This window comes from Pipistrellus kuhlii, unplaced genomic scaffold, assembly GCF_014108245.1.
Source record: "Pipistrellus kuhlii isolate mPipKuh1 unplaced genomic scaffold, mPipKuh1.p scaffold_m20_p_4, whole genome shotgun sequence".
NCBI lineage: Eukaryota > Metazoa > Chordata > Mammalia > Chiroptera > Vespertilionidae > Pipistrellus > Pipistrellus kuhlii.
The window spans coordinates 73,977,152-73,998,799 of NW_023425540.1; the positions used below are offsets into that span (position 1 = coordinate 73,977,152).

At 44.8% G+C, this 21,648-nt stretch overlaps 1 protein-coding gene across 7 annotated transcripts in view; it reads right to left on the reverse strand.

Moving 5' to 3' along the window:
* The window catches only part of GTF2IRD2B (GTF2I repeat domain containing 2B), a 41,612-nt gene that overhangs the window by 2,725 nt on the left and 17,239 nt on the right, over nt 1–21,648 (reverse strand). For 3 of the 7 annotated variants that reach the window (XM_045571205.1, XM_036409290.2, XM_036409291.2), the window contains 12 exons: nt 19,245–19,364; nt 17,278–17,461; nt 17,082–17,110; nt 15,760–15,814; nt 15,207–15,250; nt 10,617–10,694; nt 10,271–10,327; nt 9,440–9,517; nt 8,438–8,521; nt 7,735–7,918; nt 7,107–7,135; nt 3,609–5,419 (listed from right to left, as the gene is read on the reverse strand). In XM_045571205.1, coding sequence (XP_045427161.1) covers nt 3,816–5,419; nt 7,107–7,135; nt 7,735–7,918; nt 8,438–8,521; nt 9,440–9,517; nt 10,271–10,327; nt 10,617–10,694; nt 15,207–15,250; nt 15,760–15,814; nt 17,082–17,110; nt 17,278–17,461; nt 19,245–19,364 — 2,546 coding nt within the window. In that variant the 3' untranslated portion in view covers nt 3,609–3,815. Of the gene's footprint in view, nt 1–3,608; nt 5,420–7,106; nt 7,143–7,734; nt 7,919–8,437; nt 8,522–9,439; nt 9,518–10,270; nt 10,328–10,616; nt 10,695–15,206; nt 15,251–15,759; nt 15,815–17,081; nt 17,111–17,277; nt 17,462–19,244; nt 19,365–21,648 lie in introns of those variants that run through there. The other 4 variants (XM_045571206.1, XM_045571209.1, XM_045571208.1 and 1 more) reach the window with 4 other exon arrangements.

The window sequence follows — 21,648 nt, forward strand, 5'->3', positions numbered from 1 at the left end:
AGTCCGCAGGCCGACGCTGTAGCCACTCAGCCAACATTTCCCCCCACATTTTTCTGTATTTCCGGTTTCCTTAAGTTGGTGTTGGGCTGGCCCCATAGACACATGCCAGCGGGCAGCCCCGCAGGTCTCTGCCAGCACAGGAAAGCTGACTAGCAGCTGCCAGTGGGGCATGAGGTAGGCGCCAGGTCTGGGTTAGCCTGCACTGTCTGTGCAGTGGCCAGTCTTCTTAGGTCCAAGCAGAGAGCTGAGCTCTTTACGTTGTGTCTAGTGCTGAGAACAGTTCTGTGGGGTACTAGGTACTTTGCGGATGAGGAAACCAGGGCTCGGAGAATGTGGGTGATTTGTTTAGGGTAAGGTGACCAGACGTCCCGATTTTTAACAATTTTTCAAAAAATCGGGACTGTTTTAAAACGCCGGGGACACAGGACAAATGGTTAAAAATCGGGACTGTCCCGCCAAAAGCGGGACGACTGGTCACCTTAGTTTAAGGTAACTGGGCAAGTAGGTAGCAGAGGTGGGAGGTGGAGCCAGGCTTTCCTTCTTCTGCCTTTCAAGCCCCGTGGGACTCTGCAGAGCTCCTGACCTGTGCGCTGGTCCTGGTGGGCGGTGCCCTGGTTGAGGATGCTCCGAGGAGGCAGTGTGATGTGGGACAGCTTCCAGAGCCCCCCCGCAGCCCACTTGTGTTTCCCGGGTTGGAAGAGTAAGCAGCTCTTTCCTCTGCACCTGGATGGGAATGCAGGGCCTTGGGACAGATGCAGGGTTCCTCCACCCCGAGAGCTCGCAGGGATCCACCAGTGCCAGGCCCCGCTCCTGGGCTGGGCCCTTCCCTATCTGTGACCACAGCGCTCCAACGTGTTCCCACTCACAGACACCGCCTCACCGGGACTGCTGAGACCAGCCCACGCCTTCCGCCATTTCCCCAGCCCTGTGAGTGACGGCTGGTCAAGCCACCCTGGTCCCCACACACACTGCAGAGTAAAGGAACCCAGGGACTTTAGGAGTTGATTCAAAGCTCCCTGTGAACGGTCCAGTCCACAGAAGGCAGGCAGGCTGAACCCTGCTGTCCCTTCCCTGTCACCGATGGGCCAGCCCCAGGGAGCCACACACAGCAGATGAGCTGGGGCTGCACACCAGGTCAGGCACAGCGGCCACTTAGAAAAGGAAAAGAAAAAAGAAAAAAACAAACAAACAAAAAAACCGTGGACTTTGGAGTCACACAGACCTGGGTTTGAATCCTGAAGACTCCTCTACTCAGCAGTGTTTTTCAACCTTTTTTGGGCAAAGGCACACTTGTTTCATGAAAAAAATCACGAGGCACACCACCATTAGAAAATGTTAAAAAATTTAACTCTGTGCCTATATTGACTATATATAAAGTAATTCTCTTGAATAGGAATCAAATAAACACAAAGAAAGTATTTTATAATTACTTTATTATGAAGTATTAAGTAAACAAAATAGTGAAAAATTATAAAATTCTTGTCTTGTCTGCACCTACGGCACACCAGGCAACATCTCGCGGCACACTAGTGTGCCGCGGAACAGCGGTTGAAAAACGCTGCTCTACTGGATGTGTGGCCTGGGGCGGGGCCTCAGCTGCCAGTCTACAAACTGAGGAGGCTGAGCTTTTCCCGCCGCCATCCTGCGCTGTGTGAAGACCACCCAAGATCCCTAATCTCACATCGTCTGTGACCACTATCGTGTTAGGTCTCAGGCAGGTCTGGCTGATGCAGGGCCCCAGCTCTGATATTGGGGATCCACACCTGCTCAGGTGCACCAGGAGCTGGTCCCCGCTGCCCCTCCCACTCCTTGTAAATCAGTGCATCCTGCATCTCTTCTCCAGGAAGTGAGCCTCTGAGCTAGCGGGACCCAGCTGTGCCTGCAGCCAGCCTTCCAGTGACAGGAAGTGCCAGCTGGGTCATTTCCCCTGTGGCTGAGGACATGCATCAGGCTCCAGTGGGCTGGGTGCCTTGAGCAGGCCACCACCTGAAGGCTGGTCTCCTCCTCCTGCAGCCTCCCTTCACTCATATGAAAGCCTCTCCATGGCTTCCTGAGGGGGTCACCAGGGCAGGATCCTCAGCCTTTTTGCATTCTAATCAGATTAATTCCTCCAACCTGGAAAGTATTCACAATTTTGGGTCCCTAATTCCAATGATGAATAGAGACTAAGAACACAGATTATATATATATATATATACATACACACTCTCAAATGCTCAAATGACAACCCTTCAGGGAACGCCTTGGCCCTAGCTGGTTTGGCTCAGTGGATAGAGCATCAGCCTGTGAACTGAAGGGTACCAGGTTCAATTCTGGTCAAGGGCATATGCCCGGGTTGTGGGCTTAATCCCCAGTGGGGGGCATAGAGGAGGTAGCTGATCAAAGATTCTCTCTCATCATGGATATTTCTTTCCCTCTCTCCCTTTCCCTTCCTCTCTGAAATCAATAAACACATGTTTTAAAAAAAACAACAAAAGCACACATTACACTTTAAAAAAAAAAAAGACATCTTGAGTCAACTGACAAAATTGGAATATGAATGGTAAACTGGTTGGAAGTATTGCATCAATGTTTGGTTTACAGAAGTTAGTAACTAAATCCTGGTAATGTTAAGAGAATATCCCTATTCCTAGAAAATAATCCATAAAGTATGTAGGGGTAAATGATGTACACAACTTGCCCTCAAATAGTTTAGAAAAAAATTATGCACATATGTTTACATACATGTTATATACTTATTCATTTGTACACTTATAGGTAATGTACACACGCAAAAGAGAGAGAGGGAGAGAGAGCAAATAATAAAACATGGGGTAAAATGTTGCAATATGAGAATCTGGCTGAAAGGCATATAAATATTCATACTATTTTTATTTCTGCAATTTTTCTATAAATTTGAATTATTTCAAAATAACATTGAAAAAAAGACAACAGCCCTAACTGGTTTGGCTCAGTAGATAGAGCATCAGCCTGCGGACTGAAGGGTCCCAGGTTCGATTCTGGTCAAGGGCATGTACCTTGGTTGCCGGCACATCCCCAGTAGCAGGTGATTGATGTTTCTCTCTCATCGATGTTTCTAATTCTCTACCCCTCTCCCTTCTTCTCTATAAAAAAAAATCAATAAAATATATGGAAAAAAGAAAAAGAAAAGAAAAAAGAGACAACCTCCTAACCTCAATTTTTTTTGGCCTTTTCAAGGCAAAATGTTCTTTGTTTTGCGGTTTTCCATTTTAAACCCTCACTTTCTGGGTTCATGTGGAGGCAGAGGCTGATAGATAACACAGTAATACTACGTCTCCAACCAACTCTGCTTAAACTTGGAATCATGTTAGGTCACAAGGGACACCATTCAAAAGGTGTGTGTGTGTGTGTGTGTGTGTGTGTGTGTGTGTGTGAGAGAGAGAGAGAGAGAGAGAGAGAGAGAGAGAGAGAGAGAGAGAGATAAATGTGTGTGCATCGTGCCCCTCAATGAAAACACACGTCTGTCTATCTCCCTCTGGTCTCTGCTGACTGATTTAAACCTGGAGACGCCAGCCCAATGCCTACAGGGGTCAAGCAAGTATGTGACTGAGTGACAAGGGCCAGGCATAAGAAAAGTCAACTAGAAATACAAGAAAACTTTCTCAGTTTTTACTGGACTATAATGAAGCAAAAAATGTCATAAAAACAGGTATGATACTGCAAATTATATTTGTGAGCCATAGTGAAAAAACACACAGAAAAAGAAACATTTAATAACTCATTTCCCCGTCTCAAAATCCCTTGGGTCTAGAGGTTGTGGTCTATGCCCCATGGGGCATTGGGGAGCATGCTCTTCATGTCGAGATGTGGAGGACGGAGTCCCACTGGGAGTCCTTCAGCTCCGAGCAGTATTTCGTTTTGCTCAGTTTCATAATGGAAAACAGCTGTTCGCAAATGTACGTGCTCCCGAACATGGAGAGGATCTTGGCGCAGTGGCTCTTGTACCTCGGGTAGCTGCTCCAGAGGTGCTTATAGAACTCGGGGATGCCCACCTGGTCGTACTTGGTTTTCAGCACCATGTTGCACTGCAGCTCAATCACCTCCATCTGCAGGGCCTCGTGGATGCTCTCGATCTTCACGGAGAAAGGGGAGCTGAACAGGGTCAGCTCGCTCTCGTAGAGTTTGAAGTCAGACAGTCGTTTCTGGAATTCGGTCTTCAATTCCACAATTTTGGGAATGTAGTTCAGGCTGTCGCTTTCATTCCTGGAAACCGATTTCAGGGTGGGGAAGTGGGCCAGGTTATTCCTTGCCAAGTGAGTTTCCCAAAGGCACAGCTTCGCCAGAAACGCCCGGATCAGGTCGTACATCTGCGTGACGATTTGTGAATGGCCTTGGAGGGAGATGCTCAGGGTGTTCAGGTGCGTTGTCATGTCGACCAAGAAGGCCAGGTCTCTGACCCAGTCCTGAGAGCTCAGCTGAGGCAGGGGCTTTCCTCGGGATGACATGAAGGAATCAATGTCTTCCAACGATTCAAAGAACCTCCTCAGCACCAGCCCGCGGCTGAGCCACTTAATCTCTGTGTAGTAGAGCAGGCTGCCGTACTGGCAGTCCAGTTCGTAAAGCAGAGTGGTGAACTCGCTGTGGTTCAGGCCACGGGAGCATATCCAGTTCACGGAGTTCACGACCACGTTCATGACGTGGTCCATCTTTAACCTCTGGGCGCAGAGCGCCTCCGGGTGGATGATGCAGCAGACGGACTTCAGGTCCGAGCCCTTGCAAACCGTAGCCACCTTGGACTTGAGTTTTGTCACGAGTCCGTTGTTCGCGTCCACCATGGCCGGGGTGCCCGTGGAGGCCACGCTCACTAATTTCGACCAGTTGATATTGAACTTCTTAAGGCTATTCTCAACGCGCAAGAACATCTCGTTTCCAGATTCTGTACCCGTCATGGGCACCGTATCCAAAAGTTCTTCCGACACATCAAAGTTCTCGTCGACGCCGCGGATGAATATGGCCAGCTGGGTGATGTTATTAATATCTGTGATCTCATCGATCGCAATCGAGTAGGCCACAAACGACCTGATCTTTTCACGCAACTTCTCCCATAAATTCCCGGTCACGTCTTCTGCAGCCTGCACGGCGGCACTGTCGTGTGGACTCACGTTTGCAAGCGATTTTTTTTGCTCGGGATACGCACTGTCTGATGACCCTAGGAGATACTTTCTGAGGCCTTTTTTTAACTCGTGGAGCTTCTCGTCGCGCATCTTCTCGGTATACTGGTCGTAGTGCTTGCTGTGGCTGGTCTGATAATGGCGGCGCAGGTTGTACTCTTTGGACACGGACATGCTCTGTTTGCATATTAGACACGTAGGAATATTCTGCACTTCCACGAAGAAATACGCTCTCTCCCACTTCTCTTGAAATACGCGGCCCTCTAGGTCTATCTTTCTTTTCCCCACTTTTGGCGAAGACATAGAGAATAAAGAAATAAAGAAATATTTCACTTTTATTTTAACTCTGTTATCAGAAAAGCAGCAGCAAAAGCTTGATGATAAGCGGAATAGAGAAAGCTGGTAGGGGGTGTGGTTAACTGGGGAGTAACCCACCCCTGCAGCCAGGGACCTGGAACCTCAGCCCCAGCAAAGGGCTGCCAGAGGGAAACGGGCCTGTGAGGCCAGACCTACAGATTTCTAGAGAAAATCCACAAATCGGTTTGCATGAAAAAGCCCCAGGCTTTTTAATAGTGGACAGATTGCCATGTTTAAAAGGTATATGAGCCACGCCAAAAGCATCCTGGTGAAGTTTGGCAAGCAGCTCTGTTTGCCACATCTGGCTTAAATAGGAATGATTTGAAAGTACATTTGCATTTAACATATTTTTTTCTTTTGATTCTCAAGAGAACTTTATAATCAGAGAAGGGAGCAAGCACAGAAGGTGTACGATTCACCTGCTGGGTGTTACAAAAGACAGGTGATGGCCAGAGAACCGCACGGAACTTGTTTTAAATGGAAAGAACCTGGCCACGATGCAGGTAAGCTTTACTTCGAAAGAACAGACATAGAAATCACTTTCAGTAGCAAATTAAATGCTTGAACTTTACATCAAATTAAAAATAAATATATATATATTTACTAAATTTACTAAAAATCACCGAATTGCATATACTCTACACAAGTGAATTTTCTGGCATTAAATTATGCCTCAATAAAGCTATTACAAATGTAAAAATCATTTAGCAACCACAGGAGTTTAGGACTAATAATTGAGCCTTTCAACAGAATACTTTAGTTTCCAAATTTTAAGTGAGAAGGTTCCCTGGTGATTAAACTCTTGAGAACACCTCTACACCTCCTGCCTCACTCACCCTATAGAATAGTAACTTGCTTGTAAGAATTCCAGGGGAGACATTAAAAATATTTAACCAGCAGAGTGGTTGGGGCACTGCTCAACCAGAACAGCTGTCAGCGTCAGCACTGGTAGGGGGCTTGGCGGATTCTGGGAGCACTGCTGTGCCAGGTGGTACCCCTTTTAGTTTGAACTGTGGGAGTTTGGGGGTAGGGGCCCAAGAGAGTGGGGCTGAGGTGGCCAGGAATCACTGTCTACCAACTGAGATGGACTAGTTCAGTATTATAATATGAGCCCCAACCACAAAGGGTTCACATATCACATACAGTCTGCTGTGCAGCAAGGTCCATCAAACTCATGTGTGAGAAAAATGCCTGGCTGGTTTGGCTCAATGGATAGAGTGTTGGCCTACAGACCGAAGGGTCCCAGGTTCGATTCTGGCCAAGGGCACATACCTCGGTTGCAGGCTCCTCCTTGGCCCTGGTCAGGGCTCCTGCAGGAGGCAACCAATCAATGTGTTTCTCTCCATATTGATGTTTCTGTTTTTCCTTCTCTCTTCCACTCTAAAAAAATCAATGAAAAAAATATCCTCAGGTGAGGATAAAAAAAAAAAAAAAAGCCTGGCTAAGGAACAGAATTAAAAGACTTTGCAACAAGCAGGAAAAAAAAAAAAAATGCGTATAAAGAGCAGCATGCTTTGCGCTAAGGTTCAAGAAGCAAGGACCCGGGGATCAGTTCCCACGGAGACACTTCCTGTTTCACAGCGGCTGCTGGAATGATATCTCCCCCCGGATACTCACCGTTGTTAAACTCTAGGCCTGGAAGTGGTCTGAAGAGAGAGAGAGAGAGATTGGTGAATGCAACAACGTTCATTTTTCCTCCTGTCCATTTAGTTCTATTTGACAAAATAATGGTGAGTGTCAGCTCTACGTTACTGCAGTGGGATATAAAACTGAGACAGCTGCCCATGATCACCAGGAAACAGGAACAGGGCCCTGGCCAGTGTTGCTAAGTGATTACAGTGTTGGCCCGAGTACCAAAGGGTTGTGGGTTCCATTTCTGGTCAAGGGCATGTACCGGGGTTGCAGGTTCGATCCCCAGCCCCTGGTCAGGGTGCATGCAGGAGGCAACCCATCAATGTGTCTCTCTTATATCGATATTTCTTTCTGTGTCTCTCTGTGTCTCCTCCTTCCTCCCTCTCTTCCATTCTCTCTAAAAATCAATGGAAAATAATATCCTTGGGTGAGGATTAAAAATAACAATAACAAAGGAAACAGGGACAGGGCACACAGCTCACAGAAGCAGGATGACTGCAGGGACCCATGGCCCACTTCCTGGGGGAAAAGGTCCTATGCTCCCCTCATTCACTGCAGGCAAGTGACTGTCTACGGATGCATTTTCATGGCCAAGAGAGGAACTCTCACTTACTTAAGGACTGTGAATCTGATAGATTCTGCAGCATCCAAGATCCTCCTCAGGGAGCTGATTTCCAGGTACCCAGGGGCTTTGAATACCACCCCCGGGGGCATGCCATCGATGACCACGCAGCCAGGGTTGAACGTGATTTTCCTGTAAGGAACTTTCACGGGGAAATCCACGCCAATGGCTTCCCCTGTGATGAGACAAACGGCAAAAAATTCATTGCATTCATCACTTACTTAACCCAAACTATGCTTTATCTTTAATGTTAGGACTTAAAATAATCATTCACATCAAGGAACAACAATGGTGATGAGCCATTATTCTATTAATTTTCCAGGAGTACTATGATGTAAGAATAATCTTACTGATTTTGAAATTGGCAATGGGTATTATAGCAGACACAGTTTCTCAATCCATCAAAAAGGGATTATCATAGTATCTACTGAAAAAGGTTTTTGTGAGGATTCAATATTTAATCACATGTTCAGCATTAAAAACAATGCTCAGCCATGGTAAGAACTCAGTAAATCAAAGATAGCTATTATTATTATTTCAATTAGTGTTCCTATGTAAAAGCTTTTCAGTAAAAATATACACTCATTTTGATTATAGCTCCTTCACAGAAAGATCAGTTTCTCAGATAAAGTATTTGATTAAAAAGAACTATTTAAATATATAAATTTTGGATTGTAAAGATATAAAAACTTACCAAATTTTCGACTAAAGAGGTCATTAACTTGTTCTCTTAGCTGTTTTATCTTTTCTATGCTTGATAGCCTGTCCTTCTCATTATCTAAAATAATTAAACAAACAAGCAAACTAGGATTATTAATATATCTGTTCCAAGAAAGCTGTTAGAAAAAATGCTTGTTAGCATATGAAAAAGCACTTTAAGTGGCTTATCATTTAGCATAATTTTGGCAAAAATTAAGCATCTTGAAATTTTTTTAATGGAAGCCATTACATTACAAAGTTATATTTTTGAAATTATAACTCCATATAAACATACAACATACAACTCTCAGGAACATGTTCAATATTGTGAAAGACAAGGATGTCCATTTTCACCACTACTCTTCAACACTATAAGAGAAATCCTAGCCAAAGCAATATGACATGTAAAAGGAATAAAATGTATTAAGATTAGTAGAGAATATTTTTCAATACTTGAAAATTTTATTCTATTTAATTTTGAGTAAATAAAGCAACGTGGATCAAAACTCAAAAGATATAAAATAGTACATAGTGAAATGTCTCTCTCCATCCTCATCTCAGATCTCAGTTACCTTCTCTGGAGGAACTATGCTATTAGATTTTGTTGTAGCTCTCCAGATATCTTTTACATGTGCTTATTCAGAAAAGGATATTACTTGATGGGCAGCAAAAAAATTTCACTTCTGTGGCCAATCCAATTCAATCATAGCTAGTGTTTGGAGTTGTCTGCTTTGAAGTATATTTTCCCATTAATGCCAGAGCATGGCTGGGAGAACAATATATTTGATTAACAATGTTTGATATAAGCAAGATATTCAGTGAGTGGGAATCTGCAGCATATTTTATATTCCTGGATTGTAACTCATAATTAATAGGATGAACTAAGGAAACAACAACAAACAACTCCAAGAGACTGATTCATGTCAGAAAATGTTTAAAATCTAACAAAATAAAAAATATAACATAAATTATGATGAAGCCAGATAAACTTCCATACCTGGAATTGTCACCTGAACGATGTTAAGATCTTCGATGCCTGCTGCAAAACTTGTAGTATTGGATGGATTTGTGTTTCCTTAAAACAGAATTGAAATTTAGAACTTACAGAAAATTAGGCCAATTCACCTCTAAAAATGTTCAAGTACCATCACTCAGAAGTCCAGAAAGAATTTTTTTAAATCTTGAGGACCTTAGCTGTAGGAAAACAAGATGGCTTGGCAACAGTTGATATTTGAGTCTCTGCAGTTTAATGGTTAAAAGGGGATTTTGACCATTAAACTGCAGATTTAAAAAATATATATTTTATTGATTTTTTTTTTACAGAGAGGAAGGGAGAGAAATAGAGAGAGAAACATTGATCAGCTGCCTCTTGCACACCCTCCATCGGGGATGTGCCTGCAACCAAGGTACATGCTCTTGACTGGAATCGAACTGGGACCTTTCATTCCGCAGGCCAATGCTCTATCCACTGAGAATTTCCTAAAATACTTTTCATCTCAGTTCAAAAAAATCTGGGCATGCCCATCCAAAAGACAAAATGAAATAAGACAACAAATGGCACCAGTATCAAGTTTTCTTACCACTTCACTTCTGCATCCAGGTGCTTTCAGCAAAATCACATTTTACAAAAGTAAGAGAGTGAGAGAGTCCTTAAAATGACATTTAGGACTAGAACTCGGCCAGTTCTCTAAAAAAAGCGTGACAAGAAGCCCCCTTCTTTCTTTTCATTCATGTGTTCTTTGTAAAATACTGTAAACTAAAATACATACATATATGTATACACACACACACACACACGCGCGCGAATTAAATGCTTCATTTTTCTAACCTTCCACTGGCAATTCCATTTCTATCATTTCATTGATCGCAGAAGAAGGATGGCTTTCTGAAACGAAAGCAAACAATATATTAAAAAACTGGAAATACAAATTTTAAAAAATCATTTATTTGCCAGTTCTGCAATTACTTGAAGAAAGCTCTTTTCCTCTTCCCAGCCTCTTGCCCACACTTGGTCAAAGTGGAAGGGAAGGAGCAGGAGGGAGGCTGCGGCAGCAGGGACTGGGAGGGGCGGAAGGCTATGGGGAAGACGTGAGAGGCAGCCCACACAGATGGGTGGCAATTACAATTTTTCATCCCAAATAACTTTGGGAGGAGAAAATTATTATTAGTATTACCCTGCATGTTATATTGATAGTAATTAGGATCCTCTGATTCTTTCTTGACTGACGCAGCTGCTGCTTTCAGAGAAATGCCTTTGAATGCAATGGAAATGACAGAATGACATGTTAGGCCAAACCCACCAACACAGAAAGATGACCAGCTGATAAAACACCCAAGTTCCATATTGATGAACAGAGCAACATTAGAGTCAGCAAAAGAACTTGTAGCACATCACTATGAACAATTGGCTTATCCATATAAAAATATAAATAACATAAATTAACATAAAGTCAATATAAAAGGAAAGAAGAAAAGTGGGAGAGACAGATGAAGGAAGGAATGGAGGGAGGAAAGACGGGAAGGAGAAATCTAGAGTGGGGAAATGTCCTGTTTTAAGAAGGCTGAATATATGCGTGTATTTACATGAAATACGTAAACATCCTTCTGTCATGGGATCTGATAGGCACATGTAGTCTTAACCCACTACAAGGAAATGGACTTGAAAACCTGGGGAAACCACATTAGTAAAACCAAAAGCTCTTATCAGGGAAAGGTGTAGTAGATTGCAAAAAGCAGCCACAACATGCTCCTATCCTGTATGCACACCTTTTGCATTGTGACTTGCCCACTCCTGTTCTCTTGAAGTGAGGTCACTTCTTTCCCCTTTCAAGCTGGGCCTGGCCACATGACTTGCGTTGGCCAATGGGACACAGCAGAGTTTTAAAAGCACGGGCATCAGAGCCTGCTGTCTGTGGAGTTCAGTGGCCCTGTGAGCATGCCTGGGCTAGCCTCCCGGAGGCTGGGAGGGGAGGGGGGTCTAGCTCTCCGGGCTGAGGCCTCAGCTCAGGAGCCAGGCCTCCCCAGATGATGCAGCCCCAGCCGGGCCAGCCCAGACAAGAAGCAATGCCAGGCCAACAGTCAGAATTGTGAGAAAATGGAATCGCTGAAGCCACTGAGTTTTGGTGCCTTTTATACAGCAGAAGGTAAATGCTACTGAAGTACATGTGCAGGTTTACCAGGAATGTTAATAACATCAAAAGCAAAACTTGTGGCACAGCTCGGGCTTCACTGTTTAGTATCAATTTACAAGCTCTGAGGGTCTTCTGAAAAATAACAGCTATTGGTATAAGGACAGTGAGACTGGATATTTAAGATGTGAGTAGCTCAGTTAGAGCATCATCCCTGTAGGCCAAGGTTGCAGGTTCAATCCCTGGTCAGGGGACATGCAAGAAACAATCAATGAATGCATAAATAAGTGGAACAGCAAATCAGTGTTTCTCCTTCTCTCTCTTTTCCTCAAATTAATCAATAAAAAAAATTAAAATGTGATTATCAAAAAGGAAAACTTGTTAGAACCACCGAGGAACAGAATGGGCAGGGCCGATGGCCACATTAGTGAAATGGTAGATTAAGTTGAGGAATTTGCTCAGAAATGGGACAAAAGTTGATGGAAAGATCAAAGGAAAGTTGACAAAGGAGGTCTACTTTATGCATAAAAAAGAAAAAAAAGGAAAATGCCATTTATGAGCTTAAAAATTTTCACCAATTGGTTAAAAGTTGTTGCCACCTCATATGGAGAAGGGATTGGAGATGTGCAGGGAGACTTGGGGGTGGGGTGGCATTTTGAAAGGAAAGAGTGAACAGGTGAAAAGGGATTTTTCTTATTACTCTTATAAGTCTGAGTTTTTTAAAAATTTGAACATGCCCCAGCCAGTTTGGCTCAGTGGATAGAACAAAGGGTCCTGGGTTCGATTCTGGTCAAGGGCATGTACGTTGGTTGCAGGCTCCTCCCCAGCCCTGGCTCTGGTCAGGGCTCCTGCAGGAGGCAGCCAATCAATGTGTTTCTCTCACATCAATGTTTCTCTCTGTCTTTCCCTCTTTCTTTCATTCTCTTTAAAAATCAATGGGGAAATATCCTCAGTTGAGGATTTAAAAAACAAACAAAAATCCTATTTAATAAAAGGCTAATATGCAAATCAACTGAATGATGGAACGATCACTATGGTGCACACTGACCAATAGGGGGCAGACGTTCAATGCAGTAGCTGCCCCCTGGTGGTCAGTGTGCTCCCACAGGGGGAGCACTGCTCAGCCAGAACTCAGACTCATGGTGAGTGCAGTGGTGGGAGCCTTTCCCATCTCCACAGCAGTGCTAACGATGTCTGAAGGGGAGTGGGCCTAAGCTGGCAGTTTGACATCCTCCGAGAGTTCCTGGACTATGAGAGGGTGTAGGCCAGATTGAGGGACTCCCCGCCCACTCAGTGCATAAATTTCGTGCACTGGGCCTCTAGTAAATAAATAAAGGTGATTAAATGTTTTAAAAAAATTGAACATACATAGGTTTTGTAGTATTGTATAATAAAATTTTAATTAAAGTACACATTCCAAGCTGACTAAAGTCCCTACTAACTGAAACAACTGATGAAGAAGAGACAGCTGGCCTGTCAGGGAAACATTCCTTTTTCATCCAGGCAACTGAAACCAGATTGGACAGCGCAGAATTTGACATGCTAATGAAACAGATTTACCCCTGTCCTCAAGTGAAAGAGAGGGGGAGGGGGTGAAAGGAAAGGGAGAGACAGAGAAATAAATTCAAAATTCAAAATCACTGAAACATTTGAACTGTGTACACAAATATCATAAGAAAGAGGCCGATGGATGGCCAGCTGGAAGCAATTGTACTGCATCATGACATCCGCAGTAGAATTCATTAATTGGGAGCACATTTTTGTTTAAACAGAACCACATCTCCAAAGAAAGGCCTCAGCAAGATGCCTGCTCTAAGCCGGAGGGACATGCTCATACCCAACAGCCGTGATGGAGGCTCAAGGAGGTCTGGGTTTGGATCCAGGAGAGGCCCTGGGAACTCTGACCACGCCCTCTGCCCCCACTTGTCATCTTCCTAAGGGGGCTGCAGGCAGAACACATGTGTGCTTTGAAAAGCACCCGAGGCTAAGAGTAAGTGGGTGAGAGCTGAAGGCATGTCATGTGTAAGTGAGATTAAGACTCCACAGCTGAACACTGCTCTGCCCAGCCCTGCGGCTCATTTCTCTTCACTGCCGCGCTGGTTTTACTCACAATAACTGAGGTGGACAAGCCCCGTTACTTCTCAGGCTCTGCCACTGAAGGTGGGGCTTCTACTAAGCACATATTTACACGTGACGGGGAGGGACAGGGGCCCCTGCAGCTGTGTGACAAGGAGACTGGCCCACTCACGTCCGGGTCCCCCTGGTGCCTGGGGCGGCGCAGGATAAGCCATAGCTGGACAGCTTTCTGGCGCTGGTGCTCTGCCTCCCGTTCCATCGGTGGCAGGTCCCTCTTTTCCCCTTTTCCACATCTTTTCTTCTTAGTACTGACCAGTGCTTTTCTTTTGGATTTTCTTACACTTAATTTTAACTTCACATTTTGAAACTGTTTGATTTCATATTCTAGGTTGCTTTTGTAAGCATTGTTAAATTCTAGTGTTAGTCTTTTATAACCAGCTTGTGTCGTTTTTACCTTTTTGAGTGGCGCTGTGAACATGCCTGAATTTTATGTACTTGATTATTTGGGGCACATGTGTCAAACACAAGGCCCGCGGGCCAAATCCGTCCCGCCAGGCCTTGCAATGTGGCCCGCACCGCGCTGTCATCGCTGCACTCCGCTGCGTTTCCATCACAATGACAGTTTATGACTGTTCAGTAAACCATTCGGCCCACGATTTAGGCTGGATTTTAGATTTTGGCCCCTTCTCTGATTGAGTTCGACACCCCTAATTTGGGGTTTTCTGACCTTTCTGTGAGGGCTCTCATCGATGTTTCTATCTCTATCCCTCTCTCTTTCTCTCTCTCTAAAAATCAACAAAAACATATATATTTTTAAAAAGTGGAAAGGTCAGCCCAGCTGGCACGGCTCAGTGGTTGAGCATCAACCAATGAACCTGGAGATCACAGTTCGATTCCTGGAGATCACAGTTCGATTCCTGGTCGTGAGCTCAATCCCCAGTGGAGGGCTTGCAGGAGGCAGCCAATCAATGATTCTCTCCCTTCCTCTCAAAAATCAATAAAAATATATTTTAAAAAAGAAAATAAAATGTCTTCACCAGCAAGGAATAAAACAAAAAATCTACATTTAAAAAAAATCGATGAGATCCTTTCAATTCCTTGCTGCATTAGAAGGCTCTTTTCTAGATATTTGAATAAAATATGGTTATTCTGCAAATAAGGTCCCATTTGAGGTTAACTAGTGTCCTAAACCCCGTATTTTGGTTGATTCTTTCAGATTTTCTGCATAGATAATCATGTCATCTATGGCCAAACAGTTTCATTTCTTCCTTCCCAATCAGTACACCTTTTATTTCCCTTTCTTGTCCTACTGTAGGAGCTAGGCCTTCTGGTATGAAGTTGAAAAGGAGTGATGAGAGGGAATAGCCCTGCTTTGTTCCTGAGCCTAGGGGGAAGGATTCCAGTTTCTCACCACTGAGTATAATGTTAGTTGTATTTTTTTTGGGGGGGGGGGGTAGATTTTAAAAAACAGAATTGAATAAGTTTCCCTTTATCCTTAGTTTAATCAGAGTCATATATATATACACAAACACTGGGTTCTAAAAGCATCAGTATACATACCGGAATCTTCCATGGGTTCCATTTTCTCATGGATGGGGCCACAACTGAAAGGAGAAGGGAATCCTGGTCAAGACAGGCATCTGGACCCCTGAACTAAAATTCCCCACATCTCCTCTCCATGCTGCCGAGTCCCCTTCCCACGCCAAACTGAAAGTAAAACTGCTACAAGTTTAACATTAAAATTTTTAATAATGTGTTACAGAATTAACTGTGTTAACTGACTATAGCGATAGAATCCCAAACATCTTTCTGAGTAAAGAATATATAGCTGACCCTTGGACACGTGTGGGTTAGGAGCACCGACCTATCACACAGTCGAAATCTGAATATATGTTGGCCCTCCACATATGTGTATTCCCAGCTGCAGGTTAAAAACACAGAAGACCCTTAACACGGTCTGAACTGTGCTGGTCCACCAGTGGTATAAGAAGAGCCATGTGGTTCAAACCTATGCTGTTCAAGGGTCAGCTGTAGAACAAAATAAGGAAGACTTTCCAGTCTAAAAAGGAACGCTTTGGAGCTAGATGTGGATTGTATTTAATCTATCCCTTACCTTTCACCTGACAATGTCATTGCTCTCTCAGCATCTGTTACTACTCCAGGCCCACCTGTGCAGGAGTAAAAAGACACACATTAGCCCCTTTCTGCATCCTGAAATATGACAACTTTCAAAGACATATAAAATGAGCCCAGCTGAGACCGGTTTGGCTCAATGGATAGAGCGTCGGCTTGGGGACTGAAGGGTCCCGGATTCGATTCCGGTCAAGGGCATGTACCTTGGTTGTGGGCAAATCCCCAGTGGGGGGTGTGCAAGAGGCAGCTGATCGATGACACTCTCTCATCGATGTTTCTAACTATCTCTCTCCTTTCCTCTCTGTACAAAATCAATAAAATATATATTTTTAAAAATAAAAAAATAAAATAAAATAAAATAAAATAAAATAAAATAAAATAAAATGAGCCCGGCTCAGTGGTTAAGCATTGACCTATGAACCAGGAGGTCATGGTTGGATTCCCGGTCAGTGCACATACCGGATTGCGGGTTCAATCCCCAGTAGGGGAATGCAGGAAGGAGCCAATCAATGATTCACTCTCATCACTGATATTGCCATCTCTCTCTCCCTCTTCCTTTCTCTCTGAAATCAATAAAAAAAAGTATATATATATTTTAAAAGGCACAAATAAAATGAAAGCCAATACAGAGAGAACAGAACTCCCATCTCCAAGCCAGTGGGGGGAGAGACCATCTCAAACCTGACCCCATGTCCTGGGGCCATTCGTGTGGGCAGAATGGGGGCTGAGGAGCAGACTGGAGCTGGAGCACAGGTGTGGGTCCCATGTTGCTGCTCACCAGCTGGGTGACCTCCAGCAACTTACTAACCCGCCCTGTGCCTCAGTTTCCTCATCTGAAGTGGTGGTTGGGTGAGAATACATGCAAAGTGCTTAGAACAGTGCCTGGCACACTGTAAGCACTAAATAGTCTCTAATGAAAATACAAGTCATCTGGCACAACAATCTCCTGTCACCTGCCACCCCTGCCTTCAAATGCCTCCTCTGAGGAGTCCAGGAGCTCACAACTGTTTCCTCTGCTCCGTTAGCAGTCTATGCTCAGAAGAATCAGCGCCTGGTGTGCTGGGGCAACTGTGTGTATCCCACCCTAAGCCCTCCTGGGCCTTCCCTACCTATGCAGTCTCAGTATGACATCCTCTTTAGATCTGATCTTTCATATACAGCTATGGTTTCCAATTACATTCAGAATAATCATCAAGGAGAACAAACAAGCTCTAGAATGTGCCGAACTTGCATTTTAATTAGAAAAGCAGAACTGGTTTAGCAGCCAAGGGCAGTCACCAAGTATGAGAAGCTGTCACTTACCTTGCTGGTCTGCTGGACCTAGGAAAGGTCTGCAAGAAAACCAACACTATTACCCAAAGTGAACACACAAGAGAGTCAGATCAAACAGCCCAACAACCAACTTCTACATGTAACGGAACACAATGTGCTAACTGCAATTAAGCTCTCAGCTTATCTTCACATACACTAGCTGCTATGATGCGACAGAGCCTGTCACCTGTTTATGATGAAGGAAATCCCATCTTTGTTCTCCAAAATCCACTGCAGAGTTTCAAGGTCATAGTTCTCTGGGGGCTGAAAGGAAACTCCTTCTGGAAGCCCCTCAACGCCCACGGCTGACTGATCTCGCAGCATCTTCTCGTATGGAACAGGCACCATTGCTGCTGTTCCTAAGGCTTTACCTAGGACAGTGGTCGGCAAACTCATTAGTCAACAAAGCCAAATATCAACAGTACAAGGATTGAAATTTCTTTTGAGAGCCAAATCTTCTAAACTTAAACTTCTTCTAACGCCACTTCTTCAAAACAGACTTGCCCAGACGTGGTATTTTGTGGAAGAGCCACACTCAAGGAGCCAAAGAGCCGCATGTGGCTCACAACCACAGACCTAGCTGAAGAGGTAAGGTGGCTTTAAATGCAGGAGCGTACAATCCCTGCCGGCCAATTTCATTTAGTGTGATGCACACAGGTGGTGACGTCATTGGAAGATACATTAGAAGCATAAGGTACCCTATTTCTTTATATCCGAAATTAGAAAAATTTCCAACCAAAGGGCCAAAATAAAATGTTTATAATATTTAATATTTATATTTATAATATAATATTTAAAATATAAGGAAGAGAAAAGAATAGGTCTTTATCTCCATTCTCTTGGAAGACGTGGGATTTGGGGTCCTCGGCCTGGCACACCCAGGGCTGCAGAGAGCACACGTGGTTACTCAGGCTGCTAGGTAGAGTAACTGTCCCTGTGTCACATGGAACAGGCCAGGCTGACTTGCTTGTGGAAAAGTTATGAGGTCAACGTGGCCTCATGTCACCATTGTGGCCATGGATCTTTCTACACTGGCCCGCCAGCCCAGAGGTGCTGGAGCCCCCTTTCTCATCAACAGGTGTAGCCTGAGATCCCAAGATCCCTTGTGCTGGGGGTCCCCAAAGTCAAATGCTCACAGGGACCTGCAGGTCAGTAAATGTGTGCAGCTGTCTAGAATGATAAACAAGGCCCCAAGATACTTATATTGAAAATAAGGATACCAGTATAACAGCTGTATAGTTACTTGGTTATCTAGCTTTTTTTTTTTTCTTTTTTCTTTTTGCTTGCTAATCCTTATCAGAGGATATCTTTTCCATTGATATTTAAAGAGAGTGGAAGAAAGGAAGGGGGGAGAAACATCGATATGAGAGAGACACATTGATGGCTGCCTTCCATATGAGCCCTGGCTGGGACTGGAGCTTGAACCTGCAACCCAGGTATGAGACCTTTGGTGCGGGGCTGATACTCTGCCCACTGAGCCATGCTGGCCAGGGCTCTTTATCTAGCTTTTTAAAAACACTGTGTAGGGTTTTTTTTGGTTTTTTTTTAAAATTCCTGTCTTAATGCCTGTGGAAAGACATGGGTAGGTGGAGAGACTGATGAGGGCGACCAAAGCAACAATAAAAATCGTTAATAACTGGGTTGGCCAAGGAGTGGGGGGCAAGTGGGGGCTCCCTAAAATGGGAGCCAACGCTGAAGTCTGCTCCATCAAGAGGTTTCGATGGACTAGAAGAAACCAGGTTGCCGAAGCCGGTTTGGCTCAGTGGTAGAGCGTCGGCCTGCAGACTGAAAGGTTTCGGGTTCGATTCCGGTCAAGGGCATGTACCTTGGTTGCGGGCACATCCCCAGTGAGGGGTGTGCAAGAGGCAGCTGGTCGATGTTTCTCTCTCATCGACATTTCTAGCTCTCTATCTCTCTCCTTTCCTCTCTGTAAAAAATCAATAAAAATATATTAAAAAAAAAAAAGAAAGAAAGAAAGAAAGAAACCAGGTTGTCTTCTGTAAGAAAACTTGAGCTGGTACTTAATTAAGGACCGCTCTTCGCTTGATGAGAATGTGGGTGTTCAGATGTTAGAAACCGTCTAATCACACCATTAAGGTGACCTAACACTTACTCCACAGTGAACTACCATGGCTTCACCGTATCGCACTTTACCATAGCACAAGCAGAAATAGTCCTCCACGGCTTTCCTGAGGATTTCCGTCTCTCCCGAGCTGAGCCGCAGCCCTCTCTCAGGGCTCGGGGGCTTGGTCTCAGGCAGGCCTTCCGCAGCGCCTGTGAACGAGTCATTGGCACAGTCAATACCCAGGCGTTTGTGCCGCACGCATCCTTAATCTCTATGCGTCCGGCATACGGAGAAGAAAAAGGGGGAAAAGTAACAGACATAAAACGAGATCTTTGTTTATTTAAATAAAAACAAAGAACAAGCTCCTAGGATGAGCAGGATAATATAACATGATGAGCATCTATGAAATGAATCTATTGCTAAAGAATTGGGAGTGATTCAACACACAAGGAAATAGTAGTAGTTCAAGGAAAATTATTATTATTTTTTTAAAATATATATTTTTTTGCCCCCCTCCCTCCCTCCTGTACATACCCTCCCTCCCCAGAGTTTTATGTCCATTGGTTGTACTTATATGCATGTACACAAGTCAAGGGAAATTATTTTTAAGCAGACATGATGTTTATTATAGTTATATTTGCTATCAGTCATGTGTAGGACAACTCTCACCACCGCACACATTCAGGACCAGCTAGGCCCCTATCCTCCCCCCACCCCCCACCCCGCCCTGCCCCGCCCCGCCCCCTATCAGGTGCTATTCCAGAAGTTTCGAAACTGGTGGCTTTAATCAGGGCTATTCCAGGAGAATGTTAATTTGAACAGGAAAAGTGTAGTAAGATTCATTAACTAGTAACAAGGGGTTGACTACTAAGGGGTAATGAGAACTCAACACACAGCAGCTTGGAGGGGGAGCAGCCCTACTGCTGCTGAGGAAGGAGCCAATGGGGAAGAGGGTCCCCCTGGGACCCTGTGGGTCAGGAAGAGAGATGCAGAGCTCTCGGGGGTGGATGCAGCCACGGCCCATCGGAGGGTGGAAAGTGGCCTGGGGTGCAGCAAGCTGGAGCCAGCAAGCAGGGACCCACCCTCTGGAGGTGCTGGTGGAAACCATGGGCAAGCTGCCCCCAGGGGCCTGCAAGGCTTGCTAGGTGTTGCAAGGAAGCTCCCGCTGGGGCGCTGGTGGAACTCTGAAACCACCTGCGGGTGATGCCCAGGAAGCCATTCTCTGGGGCACCAGAGCGCCTCCCTGGGAAACTGCCTGGGGCGGGTGGGGTGTGTGTGTGTGTGCGCAGCTGATTCACTGGGAAACCTCCTTCTGAAACTTTCTAAGACTTCTGTGAGACTTGCTGGGGAGCCAGCAGGGGTGCGATGGAACTGACTGGATGCTGAATGCGGTAGGGGAGCTACTGGGAATCCCAACTGCTGCTGGTGGCCAGGCGCCGCAGGCACAGCAGGCAGAACCCTTTGGTACCAGGAAGAGATGCTCCTTCCCCAGGGCACCTCCCAATCTCTTCCAACAAAGCACCAAGGAGCCAGCTGCCAAGGAGGATGCTCACAGGGCCCAGCTCCCGTTCCCAGGCAGGACAGAGGAGGATGGACTCAGAGAGCAATAGCCTGACCGCTGTCACACTGCGATACCTTGAGCTAGAGGGGCCCATGCGATGGGGTCATGTTCTAAGGTCAAATGTAAAGCAAGATCTGTGGCCGGGCAAAAGTATCGCTGAGCACCCTCAGTCATCCATTAGGTTCAGATTACAGAGTTCTGTGTACACAAGTCTGCAAAACAATTCTTATGCACCTTTACATGTTAGAACCAGTCAGCTAGCCTAACAGCAGGAAGCAGTTGAAAACCTATGTGTGTTTGGTGATTGAAACAATTCTGGCTTACAGGTGAAGAGGTGAATAGAGTGGCAGAGAAGTGACAATACTTCCTGCAGAGTTCGTTCTAGGGGCCAGATCCCGCACTGGCCCTGTATGACCTGTGAGCTAAAAATGGTTTTCTTTTCTTTTCTTTTTCTTTTTTTTAAAATATATTTTATTGATTTTTTAAAGAGAGGAAGAGAGAGGGATAGAGAGTTAGAAACATCAATGGGAGAGAAACATCGATCAGCTGCCTCTTGCACATCCCCTGCTGGGGATGTGCCCGCAACCAAGGTACATGCTCTTGACTGGAATTGAACCCGGGACCTTTCAGTCCGCAGGCCGACGCTCTATCCATTGAGCCAAATCGGTTTCGGCTAAAAATGGTTTTTTATTTTGAAATGGTTAAAAGAGTCTGAAAGCAGAGTATCATTCATGACACCTAAAAATCATATGAAATTTGAAGTTCAAATTTCAGTGTCTGTAACGAAGGCTATCTTGGCCAATATTCCATCCAATATTCCAGTTCCAGCACTGGCAGAGAAGTGTGCATTCATTTGCCTATTACCCAGGTGTGCTTTCCCACCACAATAACAAGCTGAGTGGTTGCAACAGACTGTAATACCTCACAAAGAC